This window comes from Xiphophorus couchianus, chromosome 18, assembly GCF_001444195.1.
Source record: "Xiphophorus couchianus chromosome 18, X_couchianus-1.0, whole genome shotgun sequence".
In the NCBI taxonomy this organism is placed as follows: Eukaryota; Metazoa; Chordata; class Actinopteri; order Cyprinodontiformes; family Poeciliidae; genus Xiphophorus; species Xiphophorus couchianus.
The window spans coordinates 23475509-23500253 of record NC_040245.1 but is presented as its reverse complement, the minus strand read 5'-3'; the positions used below and the strand labels follow the sequence as shown (position 1 = coordinate 23500253).

The following is a 24745-nucleotide window of genomic DNA, read 5'->3' as shown; positions in this document are numbered from 1 at the left end:
ATCAAAGAAGAAAGCGTTGATTTTCATTTAGAACAAGCACATGCTAGTAGCAGACACGACGGAGAAATGTGCAGGGTTGCGTCCTTAATAGCAGATGTATTCAGGGCGCAGCCCTCCGCTTCGTCCTTGTGGAAAACTGAGAGAGGCGGAAATATCAGCGGCTTATAGCCCGGTGCGGCTTATGTATGTATGTTTCCAATTTTATTAAAAAAAACTTTGTGGGTGCAGTTTATAGTGGGGTGTTCTCTAAGGTCCGGAAAATACGGGAGGGTAAATTCTTTGAAAAAAAACAACTTATTTTTAAATGTGGACTATGGACTCTGACATTATTGTTGGGGACATCTGTGCTAGCTGCAACACGTTTTACATTGAGATGGTATTTATTCTTGAATACCTTCAGTGACAGGCTAACTCCTGTTAGCACAACATGCACACAACAGTCTTTTCTAGAGTGCCATCAGAAGCATTTAGACCAAGAAAAGCGGCTTTGTTGTCCAGCATTGTTGGTAGCAGATGTCGCCTGTGTCACAGACTCATGAGCGTACCAGAAACATAATGCAAAGGTTCCGCTTTGAACTTTAGCATGTAATAAACGAAAATGCAACTAATTACTTTAACATTTTGAACGTGTTAATATCTACATGAACATATTATTAAGGTCACGGCCCCATATATGTGGCTTCTCAACATTGTTCAGCTGATATGTCACAAGCCAAATCTGCTCAGCAAGTTGTATTAGGAGCGTTGATGGAACCTATTCTCAGGATTTAAGCCCTGTCAGCATAATTCCTGTTAATGTTTTTTTCTGCATTAGGTTTGTCTATGAACAGATGCTTCTGCTGCAGTATTTAAGACAGATTAAACAGCAATCAGTGGAAGTATTTTTATATAGTTTTAAAGATAAAAGTGCTAATAAAATCCTTATGAGCATCAAAGATCACAAGTAAGGATTATTTTGAACAGGGTGTGGTCTGGGACAGTGAGTTTTTTTCCAGAATGACTTTTTAAAAAAAATTGTTTCCAGAACTGCTTGTACCCGGTGTAGGAACCATGTTGTAAAATGTCCCATGTCCATCACAGGATCACATTACCAGTACATGTGTGTTGTGTGTATTGAGCTCCCCTCTGCATTTCTTTTGAACGTTTCCCATGTCGTGAATTTTTTAACCTCAATTTCTTGATTCTATTAGCGAATCTCTCCAATAATTATTCAATTTCAATAGAAAAAGCAATGGGATTACCTAAATACATTTATTTTTACCATATATAAATCTGAGCTACTTCTTTGTATTATGCAATAAGGACTCAGTGCCAAAAAAAACCCTTCAGATAAATTTGTATTATATAGAAGACTAGTCGATTTTAGTTAATGAGACCAATATAATATATTAGCATAAAGACAAGTAAATGTAGAAATAAAAACATTTCATATCATGTGAGGGGAGAAGACTATTATACTTTTTGTGGATGGAAATAAGTTTTGTAAATTATAACATAGGAACTGTTGAATAAGCTAATAAACTGCAAGACACTGAACTTCATAAAAGCTGGCAGAAAGGAGAGGGAACCCTTATTTGCTCCTTTAGTTCATCAGCAAGCATCACTCCTAATGTTTATATTTATCAAACATTTTAACCTCGTCTTTCTCCTGCTCTTTCTCTACGAGTGTGACATGTTTGTCTAGCTAGTGGAGGTAGTGATTTAGCACTGCTAAGAATGATGACTCTGCCAGAGGGGCTGGCAGGGTACTGTCTCACTGTCATACTCTTACTCCGACTGGTTGGGGGAGGGATGGACGGAGGGAGGGATTAAGAAATAAAGAGGAAAAAAGCTAGAGAGAACAGGGCAAAATGAGCGAGGGAGAGCTGAGGGAAAGAGAAACCACCGTTTTTTATGGAGACCAATTCTCCAAGCCTCGAAGACTAGGCCAACTTTAAAGGATATATTGGACAGTTCCACACTACCCCACCCCCATCCTTCCAACTGCTCCCTTTTCTCAGCTTTCTTTATGCTCCCCTTCTTTTTGGTTTCCAACAAGGCGAGCCTGTAGCCGAACTCTAGAGAGGTGTAAAAGTAATACCATGTCAACAAGTGCCTCCTACTCTAACTCACTTTATACAGACAGGCACCTTCTCACACACACATGCGTACTTAAAAAAGTTACAAAATAAAAACTGAAAAAAATAAAAATAATAAAAAATGGGGTCAATCGTCTGCGAGGTGGACTTAAGGATACACTCTTCGGCAGAAAGTGCCAGAATGAAATCTGAAAACACAAATAAAAGCAAAGCCTGTTCTAGGCAAAAGGTCTAGAACACAAAGGAGAACACAAATACTGCTGGGGAAGCTAATGAGCTCTTTACGATGATAGATTAAGTCTGCATGCAAGTATTGCATCAAAAAGGCTCTCACTATTCCCACATTAGAGTCCGAGTTTCAACGGGGCTGCTAACATTTTTTGGAAAAATGTTTTTAAAGGGGTCGGAATAATTCCCATGACAACAAGGGCAAATGGTGGAGGAGGAGAAATCTGAGAGGTGAGAGTGACCCCGGTTGCTCTTTTCAGGACTTTGCCTACCCGTTCACAATGTACGGAGGGGAGCTTTCTGTTCTAACTGCAGCGGGAGAACAGAGGGGAAGAGTGTGGAGAGCAAGAAATAGAATGCAAAAACACAGATTTGAAAAGGGAGGGAAGGAAAAGCAGGAGAGAGAGACAGAAAGGAGAGGGAGAGATTTAGCCCTACCCAGTTGCCCAGTTGCCTGGGGAGAAAACTGCTCTGCTGCTGACTCAGGACTCTCTTTGTTTGACAATGCTCCCTTGCTCTTGCTCTCACTCTGAAACACTCTCTCTAAAAGTTCCCAGTTTTCCCCCCTCCCTCAAACGCTCAGTCACCATCATTTCTAATGTGTGCACACTCTTGCATTGTGAGACCCCTGCCAATATTTTCACTTTTCAACTTTTCTCCTCTGTAGCTCTCCCTTGTTTGTTTTTCTAACCCTATTTCTGCATGTGTGCCGGTCTCTCAGACTTAGCTGTACTGCACTAAATATTCCCCTTTTTGAATATTTGAACATCTAATAAATGTTCAATTGTTGGTTTGTTCTTTACTTTTCTATACACTGTTGACAGTAGCTTGTGATCAGGGACAAAAACTCATGTTTAGTTATTTTCCATTAATACTAATTTCCAGGCGCTGGATTGCTCTCTAGTAATGCAGGGGGGAAACTCTTAGATTCATGAATTTCAAACTGTGTTACAAGCACCTAAACACCCAAAACAAATGAGCAGTTCACCTTCATTTTGGCTTCAAACAGGTACTATTCAGAAGGGAAGTCCAGTAGAGAGTATTTTGAGAATTCTTCAGCAGAAACTGAAGTTGAACCAAGAAGCATTGGTGGGTATTTAAGTTGTTAGCATGGCGTTTGTCTTCTGACACAAGTCCACTCGATTCCCACCTTTCAGTGTGGGCTTTCACCTACTGAGTTTGATTTCTCCAGTTGAATTTCAACTGGGCCAATCAACGAACAGAAGGAGGAGTTGTTAATCGACCGATATCGATTTTCTGCAATGGTTTATAATTGTAGTCTGCCATACACGACAATGTCAGCGGAAGACGTGAGCAAAGCCATTCAGTCTGTTTTGGCCACATTTCCAAATATTGGATGAACATTAACTGACATCTCGTTCTGCTCAGCCATTCTCTCTTCAAAGTGGGGAATAGTTGCTTACAGTTTGGGCAATTTCCGGTAAGTTTCTTAGAATTGAACTGGTGCTTTAGAGAATTAAAACTCCATGCCTCCAGCTAACAGTAACTGAGTGTCCAGACCTTCATATGAAGCAAAGTGTAGAGCAAGGGACTGATTTCTTACCAGACTACTAATTTGTATGCATTTTGTAAATATTTGTAAGTATGATCTAAGTACAACATCAAACCTACCACATTGTATTAACTTAATAAGACATTTATAGTGACATTTATAGCGCACAAACCACTTTTCTTAAGTACACCCATTCAAATGGTTGTTGATACAAATAGTGAATTAGTCAACCACATGGAAATAACTTACTGAATTTAACTTCTACAACTGGTTGAGATGACTTGCTTGAGTTCAAGCTGAGCATCAGAATGGGGGAAAGAAGGAGGTGTCAATGGACTTGAATGTAGCATGGATGTTGGTGACAGGTAGGCTGGACTGAGTAGAAGCTGTGGTCTACTGGGATTTCCACTCACAGCCATATCTCTCTGTTCCTTATGAAATAATTTCAAAACAGAGGATATATGGAGTGAGTGGCAGAGGTGTGAATGAAAATGCCTTGCTCATGTCAGATTTCAGAAGGGAATGGGTAACATACCCAGGATTTTCAGGTCAGTGTTGGTAAGAAACCTTTGACTTTCCTTGTTTGAAGTTTGACTCCAGATGGCCTACAAACCTATTACAATATAAGTTTCCAAGTTAGAAACTTATATTTCTAACTTGGATAATGGAACTGTTTTACTTCACACATGCAGTGGAAATGAATGTACAGTGTGTGAATTTTTTTCTTCCTTTTTTCAAGAAAAGGAAGAAGTCAAACTCCTGTAATAGTACTGTTTCAACTGCCATGACTTGTAAAGAAAGTGGTAGTGTTTTCACGTTGGTGATGTTAAGCATGCACAAAAAGCAAAATTATGGCGGTAAAGCTTGTAGCTATAAAGTCAGTAAAGAGTTCTACTCAATCTCGGAAAAAAACTTAATTAGCCACAAGGATGGGAGTTAAAGATTATAAAAATTATAAGATTGTAATTAAATAGGGAGTGGGTGACAAGTAAGGAGAACAAAAAAAGTGTTGGAGATTCCAACAAAACATGGACTCGTTCCAATGCTGAGGAAGGCCTAAAAGGAAACCCTTGACTCACCCAGAAAAAGGGAGGTAAAGAGGCCCCCGAGGAAGGAAAAAAGTTAAAGGAGCCAAGAGGGGGAACACTGATAAGCTCAACAAACCCAAAGGGAGGAGGGATACAAGAGCAGTATGAGAAAAAAAGAGACAGATAAGAGTGGACTTACAATTATCTTTCAAAGGCAGTTTAATCTTAAAAACGACAACATATGCTTCTCACAGAAAGAAGGAGGCCATTAGAAGGAAAATTATGTAGTTCAATCACAGATTTAGGTTCATACAGAGTAGATGTTCAGATACTCCTATGCAATATTAATATAACAGACTGTCTGTGATTTCAATATTTATTGTTATCCTTCCTACGGCTTTGAAATTATTTGACTAATCGCCTGTGGGACAAGGCTAACACATTTAAATTTGCAATATATTGTGCAGCTGTAATATGCTTTAGTATATCAAGTACTGTGCAGGTGCATTCTGGTTGTCAATAGTTCAATAACTTCAATAGCCAGTTGGATGGACTCTCATTGCCCTTGGTAGTATTGTTGCGGTACTCAAAGCCAGTGGTGTACCTCTACCACTGAGTCATGTGGCACCCCTTCATATCAGTCTTCAGATTGCATCTTCCAAGTCTTGGTCCTGTCTCAGTTTCAGCTACATTTTCTTTCAGTCTTTGATTGGTCTCAGACATGAGCCCAATTGGACATGCTCCACTCACTCTGCCTGCAGTTTACATCTAGTAGGATCTTTGGAGCTGTCTGCTTTGGTCCATTTGTGACCAGCTTCTCAGGTTTATCAGGACAAACGGGATGTATATGCAGTTCAGTTTACTTGTATGTTTCTATTCACCTAAATCTGGTGGCAGTGCACCCAACCAGGGGCGCCGTATAGGGGGGCAAAGTTATGACAATTCCAAGGGGCCCTGACCAACAGGGGACCCGCTGCAATTTTTTTTTTTTTTGTTCACAGAATTATTTTTTTAAAATGGGGCCCTGTGAATTATAATATTAATTATACTGTGTTTTCTAAAATTGTTTTAGCAGTAAAAATTAAATGTTACCCCTCCCAAAAAGCACACATCCATATTTGCCCTGAACTCCCCTGGATCTGCATGAAATGGTTCATTCCTGCTTGGAGAGCTTGACAGTGACGTGTTCAGCAGAAGTCAGTGGAAAACACGAACGACTGTGGCTGTTACTATGCTGCTAAGAAATATAATGAAATCAGGTTTTCAAAAAATAGAGAGAGAAAAAAGTAAAAGTGTCAATTTGTAACCCAGTTTTCCTCTGAGAGGTGAGTAGACTATGTGAGATTATCAACCATTCAGCATAGTTAGCATAGCTACCAATGACAGCAGATAAACATTTTTCCTGTATTGATATGTTGTTTCTCCACCATTAGCACATGTAGTAGTGAGTGAATGAGTTGATTGACAGCACTAAGACCCTCCTACTGGTTCTGATTGGTTGTTTTGGCCGGAATGTTGCATTACTTTAGCCAGTAATAGTAGTTCAGGGAGGAGGTGGAGGAGATTGATTGGTGGGGAGAGACATTTCAGTAATCTAAAACTAATGGAAAAAATGTAAGCAACCTGCTTGCATACTGTAGGTGGACTATTGCATGTAAAATTCATGACCAATAAATATTGTGCTAGTATCAGTATTGAACCAAAGAAAGCAAAGCAGTTGCAAGCCTTTAAAATTGTGACGCTTTTGATGGGTCAGATAGACTCAAGAAATTGTAACAGCAGCTACGTGGGGGGAGGAGGGCAATTTCATTTTATGTTATGGGGCCCAAGATTCCTGGTGACGCCCCTGCATCCAACTGTAAAAATTACAACAAGCCAGTCAGGAGTGTTGCTATAAGTTAGCTTCCTGATGAGCTGTCAATGGCAGTTTGTCGTCAAACATTTGCTCAAGTTATATAGGATGGCCACAGATGACGGTGGATAAATAGTTTTCCTCTAACGCAGTGGTGCCCAATGTCGGTCCTGGAGGGCCGGCATCCTGCATGTTTTAGTTCTCTCCCTAGTGGTAGTAACAACCTCCTCAGCAAATCAATGTTCTCCTTAGGCCTTCTAATGAGCCATTATTTGATGCAGGAGTGTTAAACCAGGAAGAGAATTAAAACATGCCTCGAGGGCCGACTTTGGGCACCCCTGCTCTAACGGTCTCCACCAATAGCACATTGAACGGTGCGTACATGAGGTTGATTGACAGCGCAAAGACACTCCTCCTGACTTAAAATCTTCTGATCTGTCTTACTTACTAATTTATTAACTGTGGGGAACAGAGGAAATTTAGTAGAACAACTGGGCGGACTGTGACAGGGATCTGGATCACAGCAGGGTAAAGCTCAGTTAAATCAAGAAAAGGCAGAGAGAAAAGCAGTAATGACTAAGTTCAGCAAGACATGACTCTGCAGCCTCATTCTGATTAACGCAGGCCTTGTAAAATAAGTCAAAGGCTGATTATTTCTGTGATCTGTCGGGCAAAAACATAGCTGGCAAAAGAAAGTCATGCTTTCTTGACTCTTTTATGCCAATGTCCCCAATGAGTGACTTTTGAGCTTAGGGGAACATCCTGAAGTCTGCTTAAAATTTAACTAAGCAAAGACCTACAGTATATGTTTTGCGGACACCTTACGACAAACATAAAAACTACAACCAAAGAAAAATGGGAAGGTACACAAATAAACATGATTTCAGCTCAGTAGATCAAATCAGTTATGTATGCGTACATCAGCGTCCAGTAGAGAGAAGAACATCAGCGTCCAGTAGAGAGAAGAGAGAAAAACAAGTGCATAGGAAAGATGAGGAAGGAGAGAAGAGAAAGAAGCAAGAGGGTGCTTGCCTGGCACAATGAGTACTACTTGTTAGCCAGTGACAGTGTCAGGGATCGTGACAGGGTCCAGACGCTAGACACCAGCTGCAGCGCCTCGTAAATAGACTGCTGTCTCGCAGGGACATTTGCACAGCAATGGCTACACACACGCATGCACACGCCCACGCGCACACCCCGGCATGTGGGCACTTGCATATACTATGGCAAGCGTTCAGACAGACACTGACTGATTGTGTCTCCCAAATCTTGTAAAGACGGACAGTGAAGCTCTTTGTGTCTTTTAGGCTGTAAAATCGCTCATAAAAAGAAGACATAGTCCACAAAGCAGAAGAATTTTAGGTGCAGAAAAACTTCAAGGATAATTATAAAAGATATACTACTAATTTTGAAAAAACAAACAAAAAACACAAAATTAAATGAAAAAGGGGCATTTACCCAACAATCCTAATGTTAATGAGGAACCTACATCTGCCCTTGAGCACAAATAACTAGAAACAAAGTTAGCGTAGCAGAGGCTGAGAGAAAAGCTAGGCTGGACTGGGGGTGAAGGGGTTAAATAAGAGGGACAGATCCTGCTGAGGCAGCAGCAATATGTTAAAGTGCAAGGTTTCATTGTTGCAGATACAGAACAAAACTCCTTCCCATTAGTCACACTAGGCAAGTGAAAAGACTCTTCACACTGGGTACCCCTTGCAGGACCACTAACCACCAAGTTAAAAACCCTTGTAATTAGTTAACAGCTTCTTTGATTGTTTGCAGATTTTCAACACTAAATGACATTGTAGCATTGTACACTAAAGTGGCCCAATGTGAATTCATATGCAAAGGTCAACAAGTCTGAATTCATGCTTCTTCTGTTCGAGTGACCATGAAGGGGGATTTTATTTTCAAGACTTTCTCCATTTTTCTATCCTTCTTCATCTCCCTGTGCAAGCCTCCCACACCACGCTACACTACCCGTTATCTCTAGAGCTCAGGGAGGAGAAGAGGCAAGCATACCCTCACTCCTGTCAAAGCAGGGCTGAAACACATTCATCATAATTATCATCATTCCCGCACATTATCCCCGCATAGCTTCACTGAAAACAACTGCGAAGCAAGCAGTGGAACAAGAAAAACAAAAACAAAACAACAACAACGGAACAAACCAACCGCGTAAACAAAAGCATTATAGGAGAAGATGCAGTGGGTCTCTAAAGTGTACACACTACTGTTAAAATGTCGGACTTTTACGTCGAAATCCTAAAAATCTGAACATGAAGAAAATCTTTTTTCACATCTAATGTGACATACTTATTGGAAAATTCATCTGAGGAGTAAAAAATGCATTAGGGAAAAAATAAGAAGTTAGGTTCCAGTTCCAACTTGCTAATCTACTACAGTGAGCCTGTGTGACATCAACCATCAGAACTCGCCCAGTGCAGCCAAGAGTTTTGCGACCTCCTCGATTGTACGACGGACCGTTCAAATAACGGTCCCAGCCAGATGGTGGCGCCAAACACAAAGCCAACACATGAAGAGTAAAAGAAGAAAAACAACAAAGCGTGTTTCAAAGTACAACAACGAGGATCGATATGCTGGTTTCCCCCCTCATTGTGGATAATTTATCTATGAAGGACACTGATATAAAAACATAACTAATATTATGGTGAGAAATTATTTCAGCCTTTTGTTTCAGTTATCTTCTATGAGCCTGTGTTGAAAATTGTATATTTTTTTGAGTGGAATGAGATTGTTTTGCTGAGCTAAATAGGGGCAGGTGCTTGTCCAGGTACGAAGTAGTTTATGTCCACGGACATGGTCAGGTTTGTCAAGCCCTTAGGTGTGAAAACCTTTCAAGTAATACTATGGTGAAGCACCTTTTGATTCAAATGCAGGGTAATAGATATCCACATCTTGGCTTGAATGCATTTGCTCACTCTACGTGGCAGAAGTTTACCAAATCTAACAGATGGCCTCTGAACCACAGCCCTCTTCAGGTTACCCCACAGACATCCCATGGGATTTAGTTTGGACTTCTGTCTGTTATTCCAAAACTATTTCTTTCTGGTGAAGCCACTCTATTTTTAATTTGGGTGTATATTTGTACTCAGAGATACAAAAAAATATGCTGTCATTTGTTTTTATCCTCAACTTTCTAAGGTCTTGAATCAAAATGTTTAGGTTTTTTAATTCACTGTTTCGACAAAAACAGTTCCGTCAAAAAAAAAAAAATAAATTAAAACAAAGCAAAAAAAAATCCATCCCAAGATCATGATGCTGCCACTAGCATATTTTATTGCGATTGTGGTGTTCTTTAGTGATTAAAATGTTCTTCTTTATTTCTCTATACAATATTGTTTTTGTGCCCAACATGCCTTCTAGAATTGTGACCCAAAAATTTTAAACTGGGTTTCTTTAGACAGCATTTTTTTTCTACAAGTGAAATTAAGACTGGGTGAATTCTTTAAAAGAAAACAGTTTTATCCTCACACCCTGTTTCTTTGTCTAGACATATGGAGAACACGGGAGAATGCTGTCACATGTAGAACACAACCGATTCTTGGCAGAGAGTTTTGGAGCTCGTGAAGTGTTGCTGTCGGGTTTTTTGGCAGCCTACTTGATTAGTTTTAGACTCGTCTAATGTTTTCTCCATATTTTTTTTTTCCCATTACAGATATTGTTAAAACATGTTGGTCAAATTGAACAAGTACTTAAACCTAAGTCATTGAGTTTAATTGATTTAGGCTTACCTGTATATACCACTAAAACAAATAAAACAGAAAACAAATTTATTTTGTAAATTTCCCCGAACCTTCCATTACATCTGATAAGATGCCAGATTTGTTATATATTTATTGCAACTCGTGATCTTTAATTTGGGGGGTCGGGGGGGTAGTTGCAAAAAAAAAAAAAGTTTTTTAATTAAAAAAAATTACATTTATCACAGTAAAATATTATAAATCCCAGAATCTGAATACCAAAAGTAACTGCTCACATAAGAGGCACATATGTTCACTCAGACCTCTCTCTAGCTAATATATTTCAGTTCTCTGAAGAAAAAAAAAAAACAACCCCAAACAACAGACATTTGATCCTTATTAAATCAAAATGGAGCATGAAATGCCGGGTGATCAGGGCACAAAGAGACCCAGCATTGTTTGTTTGTTTTGATTACTGCAATCCGACGCAGCAGTATGCTGACATCTCCACGTTAACTCAGCGAAGCTCTGAACGTCCCGTGAGGCAGGTGGTAATGTTTTTGCTGGCCAAACGTTTGGCAATAACAAAACAACAATTACCATTCATCATTCTCTCATTTCCCCTCTCATTACTGCAGTTACCATCAGCACCAGGTAACGAGAATATGTGGCATGCGGCCTAATGGGATTTACAGTGATGAATGATGTATAGAAAAGCATGAGGCCAGTAATGAGCCGCACAATATAAACCATATCGTACTGGAAAAGTGGTGTGTGCCACTTTTTTGTTTTTTTATTTGTTCAATGGTTGAGGGTTTTGCTGAATGTAAAGCATATAAGTTGAATATTGTTAAGCAAAACATTAATAATTAAGCAAAACAACAAATTAAAGTATATGAAAAAACTGAAATTATACGAAAAGAGTACACTTATTTTTAAAAACATAATTTTATCCTAATAAAAATGTGTGTGCGTGGATGTGTATTCAGTCCCCATTTATTCAGATACCCCTAAATAAAAGAGCCCTCCTGTATGTGATTCAATCTCAGCGTGAATCCAGCTGTTCTCCAAAGGCCTCAACGGTTTGCAGAGAAGTTTAAACACGCGTGATAGAGCAGTATCATGTTGCTTGGAGGTTTTTTCCTCAGCATGAACAGGAAAGCTAATCAAGAGCTAATGTTTTGATGGATGGCGCTCAATTCAGGACATTCTTTGGAGAAAACCTGTTAAGAGGCTGCAGACGTTTTGAAACCGAAGCGGAGCTTCACCTTCCAGCAGAACAATGACCCTAAACACACAGCCTGACCTATAAACAGAACTGTTTGAATCAAATTTTATTCAGGCATTACAATGGCCCAGTCAAAGACCACATTTAAGCCAAATTTAATATTTGCAGTAAGACATGACCACAAACGCTTCCTTTTTCATTGCAAGAGAGGAATGGACAAACGTTTCAGTCTTCAAATGTACAAAGCTGGTAAATGGATTCACTTTAAAGATTTGAAGCAGAATAAAGATATTCTGCAAAGTATTGATTTATGGAAGGATGAATATAGATGCACACTTTTCAGACTTTTTTAAACTTGGAAAGCGTGCTAAATTTTACTTTCACTATACAATTAGGTACTAATTTGTGTTAGTCTATCACCTAAAATAATTTCCCTAGACCTGTATACCAGACTAGGTATGAGCCTTTACATACAAGTTTTTAAATGCAAAGGCATAAATCTTGTAAATCTCTTATTGTCACACAAAGTGTCTGCTGAAATATATTAAATTATTCATGTTAAAAACTGACATATATGAATAACCATCGTAAAGCTACTGTCTAACCTAAGAATCGCTTTTTGTCTTTACATCCGTTCTTACAAAGTTGGCGCTCCGGTTTGACTTAGAAGAAATTAAAAGAACAAACTGAAAAAGAGTTTAAAAATTTGACTCACGCCAGTCTTGTCGCAGAGCCGCAGGGTGTTGAAGGAACCCACGGCAAACACTTCTCCATCTGGGGCCCAGGACAAGGAGGTGATGGGGTAGTCCTGGGAGGTCGACGAGTGAAGTAGACGTCCGAAGCTGTCCCAAACCTTTGGAGGGAGCGCAAACTTTAGAACACAAAACAACAACCTGAAAAACAGTAAACTTTCCAAAGGTTGGGGTGTATTATAAGCTGTAATGTTCCCATTTGTTTGTTCTGCAGTGGAGAAAGGTTCTCAGTATGTGTGGTTTTATTAAATGTTTACTTGCACTGAGCTCAGTAACCTTCGTAATTAATTAAGGGAATAAACTTGTTGCCTTTCACATACTGCTTCATTATGTAAGCAGGTACAGTTCAGGTCACGGAATGCATTGTTGATTTTACTGGGAGCTTAATAGGACTAAAATTGATATTCAGTGTGTTGCTCAAATTATAACGGATCATTTGGCAAAGTTTCCAGTGCTGTTAAAAGTTTTCAGAGCATCAAGTAATGTTGCACAAAAAAAATACAAACGAGTTCTCACATAATGATTTACTTTATTTGTGGGAAGGAAAAAAAATGAAATCCAGCCCTTCCTTATGTGAAAAATAGGGACAGTATCCCTGATAACTGGGTGTATCATCCTTGGCAACAACAACTGATAACTGGCGACTTTAACATCAATATGGAGGAATTTCAGTCCATACTTCTTTGTAGAATACCTTTATTTCAACTTGGAGGGTTTTAGAGCATGAACGTGTCACAGCAGCTCTGTCACATTTAACTCCAGACTTTGGATAAACCACTTTAAAAAAACCTTAATTTTGCTCTTTTTTTTTTAGCTGCTTAGAGGTGAACTAGCCAGATCAGATGACTCTCAGCACACCCCACGAAGCAGGAAAATCTCATAAGATTATCTTTAAAGACATCATAAGCGTCCTTAAGATTGTCAAAGGGGAAGATCGAACCAAAATTTGCCTAATTATCTTGCTGTGCAAACCAGGCTAAAACCAAGCATGATTTTATTGCGCCAACAGTTTGATGCCATTCTCCGACTGTGTTTCTAACATGAAAGTTATAACCAAGTAGGGGATTGAATTCCAGGGTAGTGAAGGCTCTTTAAAAGTTTCAAGGATTTATATACATACATCTCATGAGACGAGAAAATATGACGTACTGAATAGTTCACTGAAACAAGATGAGATTTTAGAAACTTTAGACTGAGGTATTCACTGTAGAATATTCGGTTTGTTTAATTCAAAGGTGGTCCTAATCTATTTTTTGTGTTTTTACAAATAAAGGAAAGGTTTCACAAATTTAAAGCTATGTTTTAAAGCAGCCCTGATCAGTGCAGGTCCATTTCAGGTCTGATTAGTCTAAGCATTTTAAATTTTACACTGGAGATAATCAAAGCACACCAGACACATTATAAACTGTTATATGTGACTTTAAATAGCATCGACAGGAAACCACAAAGCAAATGAAAACATTTTTAGTTAGGGGCTAACAGTTAGCCATTCACAGTGATCTCATTGTGGTCAGACATTATTTCTATCCTGTCTGTCACTCTGTGCATTTGTTTGTTTTTTTAACAAGGATTCAAAAAGCTGCCACATAAACAAGAGGTTCAGGCGTTTTCAGTGTCAACCAGCTCCACAAAGAGTTTACATTAGCTGACTCAGTCAAAAATAAATAAAAAAAACCTACATCCTTCCTTACTTCAAAATAAGAGTCCAAAAAGCAGATGCCGTGTCATCACTGACACAAACTGACATATGTCACCACATCACTCCCTGAATTTGTGAAGCCAGGTTGACCTTATACAAGTCAAGCAATGCTGACCTTCAACAACTTTCTATCTCCTCTGTATTGGTCAGAAGACATGGAAACGATAGGATGAGATAGATAATCCATGAAAAGAAAAAAAATTAAGCTCTTCTGCCTCCTGCCTGTGGCCCTGCTGCCATCTGTAAAAATGCATCATTCAGTCAGAAACAAAAAATACAAACCGGGAGGAAGGTGTTAGCCCCATTAATCTTACTTATATATGCGCTGTTAAGCTAGTTCTCCACAGTGGAGCCTGTCATGAATGTGAAGGCTAGTTAGCATGGCCACGAATGACGGTGGATAAACAGTTTTTCTGTGACAAAAGTCAGACAAAAGTTGTTTCTCCGCCATTAGCACAGGACGTAAGCAGGACGTACTAGAGCCTGATTGACAGCGCTAAGACACTCCTCCTGGCTTTGATTGGCTGTTTCTGATCAGCAGTGGTGCATTTCTACAGATGGCAGTAGGACCAAACGGAGGAAGTGAAGGAGATAGATTTTTTCACAGATTATCTGTCTCATATTATAATGAAAATAGTGACAATTTTAACATGTAAAAAATAAAATAATAATTTTTTTTTTATAAAAGTTACATATTGCTGCTTTCAAAGAGTAAATGACTACTAGGGTGTCATGAGACCAAGTGACACGTCTCATGATATCAAAATACTCAAACAGTAATATCGAGTTAATGTGACTTCTTATTGTCCAGACATTGAAATGTCTGCTTTAAGCTTGAATCTCTCATACTTTGATGTAAGAAATGTTGTAATTCTTGAGTTTTGTTGGCAGACTTGACAAAAACATGAAGGAAGTATCAACCTCTTACAGGTAGGTCGTTAAGAATGCTTAAGTTAGGATCTCCTTCCTAGCATCCTATCCACACTAATCTAAAGAGTTATTTTGCTATTTTTAATGCGGCTGAACCTGTACCATCTATTGCCCTGCTTAATAAGCTGGGGGTACACATTATCAGTGACTTAAAGACAATATGTTTGTCTATTTTTATGAAAATTGGGGTGAAAATCACAAACCTTATATTTACAATCTTCTCCACCCGACAGGATGAGGTCATTGACTGAATTCCAGTCCACCTTTAGAACAAGTCCATCATGAGCCTTCCACTAAAAAGAGACACCAAAACAATTTTTTTTAGCCAGACACTATTATATCATCCATACAATATTTCTTGGCTGTAATTTTACCAGAACAACTAAAAAGAATTGATCAAGTTTGCTTGCACTTTGTCCAAAGAAAACATTCGAGATTAAAAACAAGAGAAACTGTCATGGTCTTAAATCACTAAACGTTTATGAAGTTTGGTACATTTTAATGTATCAATCAGTCTACAGATAATATTCAATTCAAAAAATCACAGGCAAATCCATGAATATGTGTCATTGCCTTGGAAAGGACTTTAAAGAGGATCTTTCAGGGTTCTCTATTAATGTTGATGGTGCTTTAGTCTCAGAGGGGGTGTGAGGGAGAGGTGATGAAGTGGCACTTTTCAATGTGTGTGTGAATGTGCTTGTACTCGTAGGTCTGGTAATGGCCAAGAGAAAGCAAAGCACACATTAAACCCTCCCCTGTTTATCTAAGGTCCCATGTGCTGTTCAGCATCAAGAAGAATAATAAACAAACGCATACATGAACAAGAAAAATTCTCCCAGGTGTGTAAGGTCATCTATAGAGTAATACTTTAGCAGTGCATGTGCATGGTCATTAATTTACTGATCCATCAGGGGAGGCTGAAACTTTGCTGCAGCAAAGAAAGACGTCTATTTATTTTCTCGCTGCACAGCGTAGAAAGCTGGACAGAAAGTCTAACAACTCCACTCAAGCTCCTGAAAATCCATTATTGGACAAATGTACCGGTTTAACACTGCTGAATATTCACTCTTGTACATGATGTTAACCTAAATTTTTAAAATAAATTTTATTCACAGCAATAAAAGCAATGTGTGTGAGTGTGAGTGTGTGTGAATAAAAACTTGCTGAAATAAATCTGAAATAAAAATAAATATAAAAAGAGCTATTGTTTTTCTACTTGTTTATTTATTTCACTAGCATGGAACAACTTCACTAAATAATTCCCACAATTCATAAAAAAAAAAAAAGTTGAGTATTTGGGAACTTCATCTTGGAAGAAAGTAACACTTTCTGAAATCTGAGCAATAAATATGCTACTTCTAAAACTACAGTTTGTGCATAAATACACAACAGTTTTTCTAATGCCTACGTTTCTTTCTGCAACTGGTCACAGTGTCAAACATTTGTGTAAATTATGGGGATTTTACGTGGAAAAAACTCAAGGTATTGTTCTGCATCACTGTAAAGGCGGTAGAAAGTTATTTATGCTTTTCAAAATGTCAAACACATAAAATCTGAAAAGAGTGGAGGGCATTTTTTTCAACCACCTTTACTCTGGCACATTAAATTCAATTTAGTGCCACAAATGGGCTTCAAAAAACAGCGAATCTTTAAATATTATCTGTGTTTTATTCAATCTATTAATGTCTCAGATGTTTGTTTGAGAACATTTGGAAATAAACAGCATTGGAAAGACCAAGGAACATAACTAATTTGTGAGATCCAAAGCAGAGTTAGGTTATAAAACAATAGCGCCAAACATTTTACAGGGCACACTGTAAAAAGTGCACCACTGCTGGTCAACAAAAGCCAATCAGAGCCAGGAGTCTTAGTGATGTCAATAATGCCTGAGTACATGTCGCTCAACTAAACGTTACAGGAAAACTGTTTATCTACCATCATCAACATAGCGACAGTTTTAAAAAGTATGTAGAAAAACAGTTACATACTACTTTAAATTAACCTAATACAAAAGCAAGCCACATGTTTCAGATTTTAATTTGTAAAAAACAAAAAGAAAAGAAAAAGATAATAATGATCATTTCACTTTCCGTAAACAATTATGTCCTACTTTGTGCTGGTATATCATATAATATCCCCCCAACCCACATGCAAATACAATGAAGTCTGTGCTTGTAAAAAAGTTTAAAACCATGACTACTTTTGCAGTGCACCGTTTCTTTTTTTTACTGCTCTCTTTTAAAAAACACAAAACATAAAACCACAACTAATTTTTTCATTTGATAAAAATAAACAAATGGCTGTAAACCTGAATGACTTTGGTGCTGGGTTGGAGAGGTTTGATGATTAGCTGCCTTCTTGATGTGTAGAGTATTCTGTCAGAGTCCGGACCCCAAGCAACCGAATAAACAGGACATCCTGGAGAAGACGCAGACATACAGACACAAAGGATTTCATCCCAAATCACAAATACTGAAAAAAGTACCAGGCTTTCAACACATGCAGACTTTTTACTTTGTTAGGACGAGGAAGCTCTCCCTCCTGTCTCCAACTAGAACTGATTGGCCCTTTCAAACAACATGACATTTTCTCTGAGATTTCACCTCATTCGGTCTTTCTGCAGCACACTTTACAGGAAAGCCAGCTGAGAAAATCAGTCTAACTTTCACATTAAAAGCGCGTGTGTGCACGCACACATAAACGCAAGCTCGAGGGAACTTTCTTGTGAGCTTGTTTTGCTAACTTTGAGGAAACCAAAAGCCACTTAAACAAAGGTTAGGAGTTAAATTTAGGGTTCCTATTAGAATCTGGTTCAGGTTAGAGCCAGACTTCCTGGTTTTTAAAAGGTAAGGATAAGAGGTTAAGGAAATGCATAAAGCCTATTATGTCCCAATTTATGTTGGTGTTAGACAAGAAAGTGTGTGTATGTGTGTGCTTCAATTTGAGTTGTGGCTACACACGTGTGAAGGGGAGGGGTGACTGACATTTAACCTCACTCCAGGTGCGTGCGGTTTCTCAAAAATGCCAACTGGTCACGTGAGCTGAAAATCTGACGGAGTCGATGAGAGGAGTTGAGACAAGTTCCTCTCACCCTCCCTCCCCTCCCCTCCCCTCCCCTCCACGCCCCATCTCGCTCAGTTCCAACCTCTTCCTAGAGCTCGATTTTAAAATGGGTCAAAGCAAGCCAAAGAGAACAGCCCACTCCTGCACTTTCTGCATGTCTGCGCGCGCATGGGAGTCTGTGAAGAGAAGCAACACCTGCAGCAATCTCGGTGCCATGTGGCAGGCTGTGTGTGTACGCTACTAAATCTAGGTGCTCTGCAAATCTGACAGCCACCGAGCCACTTGGACTCAAAAAAAACAAACCAATGGGAAAATTGTTCTTTAACCGTATATTGCCATTTCTCTGCCAAGATTTTTTTTTTTTTTTTTTACAACTCCTGTCATCAATCAAGGGTGTACCATGCGTTTCTCAAAGCATATTATATCCACCGATTTTCTTTTATTGTCCATCCCATGATTAAAAAACTGAATATTTAATAAGTCAAGCTACATAATGAATCAATTAAGAAGCAATGACGAAGAGAGGAGCATGTCTTTATTGGTTTTTAATAAAAACTATAAAACTTTTTTAACTTTAAGGCATTTTTTAATAAAAAAAACCACATGACTGGAGAAAATCGCTCTGCTCTCATTCATCTCAGCTCGCTTTCAAACCAAAAGACCTAACACATGCACACAACCACGCACCGATCTTTGTGCAACGACATGGTTGTGCAGCGTGAAATAAACGAAATTGGTTACTTTTCAGTGTGTAGTAAGAAATTCGGTAACAGTCTAATATTGATTAAAAGGAAAGTGAGCAGATAGCGTCACAAAAGTGAGTTATATACACAAACACGGCAGATTTACTGAAAAAATGTGGTGCTACTTAGATTTAGGCTGCGGTGTAGGACTCTGTGTCGCTTGTTGAAGCTCAGCAGTAAAGACAGATGAAGCTTATCTGTCTGCATATGGTAATAAAATATTTTTTTACAGCAGAGAAAAACCAAGAAACAGCGACTCTTATTAGTTCAAATACTCCTGTGATTGACATTTATCACAAGATCTTCTGTTTTTATTTGCAAATAGCTGCAACTCAAATACAGCAGTTGAACTTTTTCACGTTTGTTACCCCATTTGCACCACAAGCTTCATTATATGGAGATTTCCTGAGTAGCACAATTGAAACTAGTGTGTTATTGTGAAACAGGAGGGTAAATGTACTTTTTTTATTTTTACGGTTTTCTCAAAAATAAAAATCTGAAAAGTGTGTCATGCATTTGTTATAAACATTACTCAAAACTTTGTAGAACCACCTTCAAGTGAAGTTACTACTACAGCAAATATTTTGGAGTACGTCTCTACCAGCTTAGTAGGTGTAGGTTTAAGCAAGAATAGTATTTACCAAAGATTCTTAGGTCTGGACTTTTACTAGTTCGTTCTAACATATTTAAACAAAACATTTGTTTTATAGCTCTGGCTGCATGTTTAGGGTCATTGTCTTGACTCAAAGTTCATCTTCGCCCCAGTCAACCCTCCATCCCTGAAGAAGAAAATAACTCCCACAGTATGATGCTGTCACCACAGATGTTTCATGTGTGGGTGGTGTGCTCAGGATGATGTGTTAAGTTTTCCTATCCCACACGTAATGCTTTGCACCTAGACCAAACAAAAATCTGATTTTGGTGTCATCTGACCAGAAATAGCATCTAGCAAAACACAGCTGATTAGCTTTCTCGCTAAAGCAATTATTTTCAGCAATTAAGTCAAATGCTACCTTTTTTAAATCGACATCATGGGTTTAAATTCTCTTTTAAAGAGGCATATTAAAAATAAATCGTTTCTTCTTTCAGTAGCAAAGCATCTTATTTACAGACTCCTCTTCCAGTCTGTTAAGTCTCCGATTAGTGTGATAAATGGCTAGGCTGATGTGGCTCTGGTAATTGTGAGAAATTAGGTTAACGTTTTGCTCAATCCTGACGTAATTATAATTTGTTTGTATATAAAAAGGCTTTCTGAAGCTTTACCTTGGCTCACTAACGTGGAACGCAGCATTCCACTCTTTGACCAGATCTTGATTTGTCCATCTTCTCCCGCTAAGTAAATAATAATAAAAAAGTGAATCATAGGACAGCTGATATGGCTGAGTTTATGTTTTATGAAGATTAAAAGTCCATTTTCGAAACAGAAATGTGTCCGTGATGCCTCCACCTGTGATTAGAGCAGTTCCGTCGTAGTTCCACCTTCCAGCCAAAACAGCCCCTTTGTGCGCTTCCACACTCTTCTCGATGCGTCCCATTTTGGAAACCAGGTGGAACTTTCCTGTTAAAAAAAGAAAATCACTCAGTAGAATACTTATGAGGATAAATGGTATTATTAAAAAAGATGAATAGATCTATTGCATTGTTATTGTATCAAACAGATGGAAAAGAATAAAAAGGAATGGACAAAAATTTTAATTTAGTAAAGGCAAAATCAAAAACACACCTAATAAACATGGTTAAGAACAAGGCCACATTTCCCCGATCGGCTACATTGCAAAGTTAGAACAGGAAGCAAATGAGTACAACCAAAAGGTTTCTGCTGGTTGAACTTAAGCAATTTTCTGTTCCCCAGACATGACAGGGTGATCAGGCATGGAGACTGCTATTGAAGACACGTACCCAACATGTACTTTGTGGTGGTGTATATTAAAAATTCTGAATGTAATATGTAATTTCTGGTAGCCTATAATTGCAAATCAGCATGCTGTAGCTCTCTACCATTTCTAAATTTGGAAACCCCAACAAAAGTGTATATTACTGATGCTGCAGGTAGTCCCTATGTACACTCAAGACTTTAAACTGAATTTGTTAGGTGCATCTTTTAGTCTTTTGGCAATAGGCTAATGGCATCTCATTAAATACAAATTTATCTATGAACTTCATGTTCATATACATTCACATATGACCCATAATACCATCTTAAAAGCCTAAGATTTGGAGTCTGTAGTGCTGTAGAGGTCACAATCTATTTGATGTTTAAAAGAATAGGGACAATCCTTGTGTTTTTCCTCAAAATCACATCCATATTCTTGGTGCAGGAAGTGTAAAATTATCTTTTACAACAATTTAGTGATCCAAAAGGCTCCGAGTAAAAATATCCTCAACCCTCAAACTCTTCCACATTTCGTCATGCCAAAATCCCAAATATCAATGTATTTGATTGGGATTAAATGTGTCACAACAAATTGCAAAATTGTGAAGTGGAAGGAAATTCATAGTTTTTTATTTTAATAAGGATTAAAAAAACATTTTTTTTTAGTAAATTTCCCTTCCTCTAAGATCCCTTAAGAAACTCACAGTGGAATCAACTGAATTCAACAGAGAGCAAAATGGTTAGTTGAGTTGACCTGTACTGAGTTGACAGTATAAATGCATATTTTCTGTGAAGGGCTCAGATGTTTGCTAAAGAACGTTAGATATCTAAAAGCATCACATTCAGGACAATCCTAGAAGCCTGTGAGAAGCTTCAGAAGTCTTGGGACTGGTGCAAAGATTCACCTTTCAGCAAAACAACAATCCTGATTAAACAATCCACAGCTAAAACAGAATGGTTTAGATCCACAGACATTCTGCATTAGGATGGACCAGTCAAATTCTCAACCAAAACTCCACTCACAGACACTCTCACTCTAGCCTGATTGAGCCTTTCTTCTTTTGCAAAGAAAAAAAAGGGGTGGGGGGGTTTAGTCTGTACTATGTGCAACACTGGTATAGATATACCCAACATGAAGTTGTTGTGTTTCTACAAAGAACTGACTCAGTAGCCTGGGTGCAAAAGAATGCCAAACTTTTCAGGCTTTTGGGGGGATACAATTTTGAAAACTATCATTTTTATTCCACTTCACAACTGTGCACAATTCTCCATCACCTAAAACAACCTAACAAAAACTATTGACCTTCTTGGTTTACGGAGTGACAAAATACAAACACGTTTAAGGGGTATAAATAGAGAACCTCTGACAAAAATTTTTGATTTACATAATATTTTAAAGAAGCGTGAAGGTTTGGTTCACCTTTTTCACATTTTTAGCAGTATCCTCAGCAAGCTAGTATTTGTGCAACTGCAAAATGACAAAGACTACAAGAAAGTTGCAAAAGTGAATCGTAACAGGGATGAATCATAACTTGTCTCTGGTCTGCCAGAGAAAATTGCTGCTTCAGTTTGTGGGTGCGTTTATGCAACCCTACACTGTCATTAGAGATGTGACCACACATTGCCTGTCATAAAAGTGCATCCACACGCTTTGTGTTTGCATGTAATATAGAATGAAGAAGAGATACGGAGAGTCATGTAACCTTGGTCTTGTAGGCAACTGTGATCGATGTCACCAGATTTAGTGATAGTAATGAATATAAAACGCACTGTGCGCAAGTGCCGTTATGAATATAAGATGAAACATATTTGGTAAGACAAAAAAAAAAAGAGAGTTACAATTTAAGAATTTGAGTCACAACTGAGAGCTCTGACTAAAACCCATGTACTAATATTTGTCTTGTACCAACTCAAAACAGATTCTAATTTTCAGAAACAAAGCTATACAGCCTGCAAAAGAAATTTTAAAGAACATAAAGACTCACCGTCTGTGCTGGTGAGGGCAGAAATCTCCGGCTGGGTCTGCTTCTTGGCACCAACGGTTTTGGGGAACCAGTGTAGATCAACGGGGTACATGTCATCTGGCAGTCGGACCACCAGGCCGGTTTCATTGGTGAGCAGGTTCCATTTGAGGATCTGGTGGTCCTCACTGCAAGAATACAGCTCATCTGCTGTGGTCCAACCAACACAACTGACAAGCTCCTTATGTGAAATGCTGTTAAGAACAAACAACCCGAGTACGTTATTAGGATTTGAGTGAATGAGTGGCTAATTTGAGGAAACAAACCGACTTGTTTATTTGTTTTTATTTAAAGGTTTTTATTTGGACCACAGATAAAAACCAGAAAAAAAACTATACAGAGTTTTACTGGATAGCAGAGCCTATCTAATTTATTATATATGTCATTATTATGCAGAACATGAATGCCTGAGACTTGAAATATTTACGAAACAAATATTTCGTCCAGGCTATTCATTGTGATAGCAAAATATCAAAGAGTGATACAGCAACAATAAGTGTGATTTTCTATGTTGTGTGGCTCTAAGACATGGATAGAAAGACAATGTGGATAAGATAACTACATCTTCTTTTCTCTTGTTTTAACCTTGCTGAATGCCAGTGAATATACAGACATATATATTTTAGGGTTTCTACATGTAGGCTATAGGCTAAATTTAAGACCTTTTACACTACATGTACAGTAACCTTCTTAGAACCTTTTATTGATGGGTTTTGTGCAATTGTTAAAGCCCATTAATTCAACATAAACCCAGTAAAATATACACTTTTTATGACATGGAAGCTAACAAGAATGTTTTGATATATTTACCCATAGAAACTGAAACAGGCAAGTTTAAAGGGAATATTTTTTCAGGTGTTAAAAAACGGATAAATGTTTGCCTGCAGATTCCTTACGGCAGGGCTGTATAGTACCCTGAATCAATGGCCTTACAGATTTTTGTCAAAGTGTAACATTTCCTAAAATACTCGCACAGAACTACAGCAAGTTAAAAAATAACATTGCCAAACGACTTCTCAATTAATTAATTAGTTAATTAAAATTCAGTTAAAGAGACAACAAATCAACTAATGTTCGACTTAGGTGATTGGCTTACTAATGTACAAATTGTATACTGGTTATACAGCAGGCTGTACCTATTTTAAAGGCCTAATTTTGATTAAATTTAAAACTTTAAGAAACGACACAACAATACCCTTTGCTTCAGTTTGCTACCATTTGAATCAGAGGGTCTAAATTATACTTCTTTAGTAGCATGCTTATTGTAAAAGACAATATTTTTATGCATGACTAACTATTGAATCTTTACATTGTTATGTAATTATATTTTAATAGATAAACATTTGCAGAAGTAATGTTTATACATATATCTTGAACCATGCTCTCTGAAAAACAGTATAAATAATTGAAAATTATGATGTGTCATCCGGTGCGCACATTTCTGCTCGAAACAAACTCAAAAACATATAAATGTAATAACATCACATAAAGGATATGTTTTGGTTCCTTCAGCAACGACGTCTTCAGCCTCATTTTTACTCTGTTGTATCCTAAAGGAACAAAAAAACACAAATGATAGTATTATTGATAAACAGATACAGACCATATGAAGCAGTTAGCTCAGCGAAGCTCTGAAAGTAACAAAGTGCACGAATAAAGGCATCAACATACCCTGTTAATACAGTAACACAACCGTTTGTATGCGCCGACAGCCCTAACGATGAAGGAGGTGTGCAGTTGCTAAGGTAGCTGTCACCGTTGCTAACGTGTATCCTGCTGGTAACCGTCTTCAGAGACGCACGGCCATCACTGTGACGCTATCGAATTTACTACAGGACAGTAAACGCCACACGTGTTGTTCAAAAATAATGCGATAAGTCAATGCAGTACAAAGCAGTCCCATCCTTTACCGAGCAGTAATATTTACGAAACGGGCTAACTTTTGGTAGCCATATAATCAAGAGGAGAAAAAAAGCTTTGAAGAAAAAGTGTGCTATCGCGAGAGTTATACCTCACGTCTCCACACTCTGACA

At 38.2% G+C, this 24745-nt stretch overlaps 1 protein-coding gene across 1 annotated transcript in view; it reads right to left on the bottom strand.

The window, feature by feature from the left end:
* Nucleotides 1-24705, bottom strand: part of ift80 (intraflagellar transport 80 homolog (Chlamydomonas)) — a 52965-nt gene extending 28260 nt beyond the window's left edge. The window contains exons 1-8 of the mRNA XM_027999604.1: nt 24384-24705; nt 24209-24262; nt 22677-22898; nt 20266-20376; nt 20082-20150; nt 17321-17430; nt 15216-15305; nt 12347-12484 (exon numbers count right to left, since the gene is read on the bottom strand). Of these exons, the coding sequence (XP_027855405.1) occupies nt 12347-12484; nt 15216-15305; nt 17321-17430; nt 20082-20150; nt 20266-20376; nt 22677-22898; nt 24209-24245 (777 nt within the window). The 5' untranslated portion in view covers nt 24246-24262; nt 24384-24705. The remainder of the gene's footprint in view (nt 1-12346; nt 12485-15215; nt 15306-17320; nt 17431-20081; nt 20151-20265; nt 20377-22676; nt 22899-24208; nt 24263-24383) is intronic.
* Between the last annotated feature and the right edge of the window lie 40 nt (nt 24706-24745).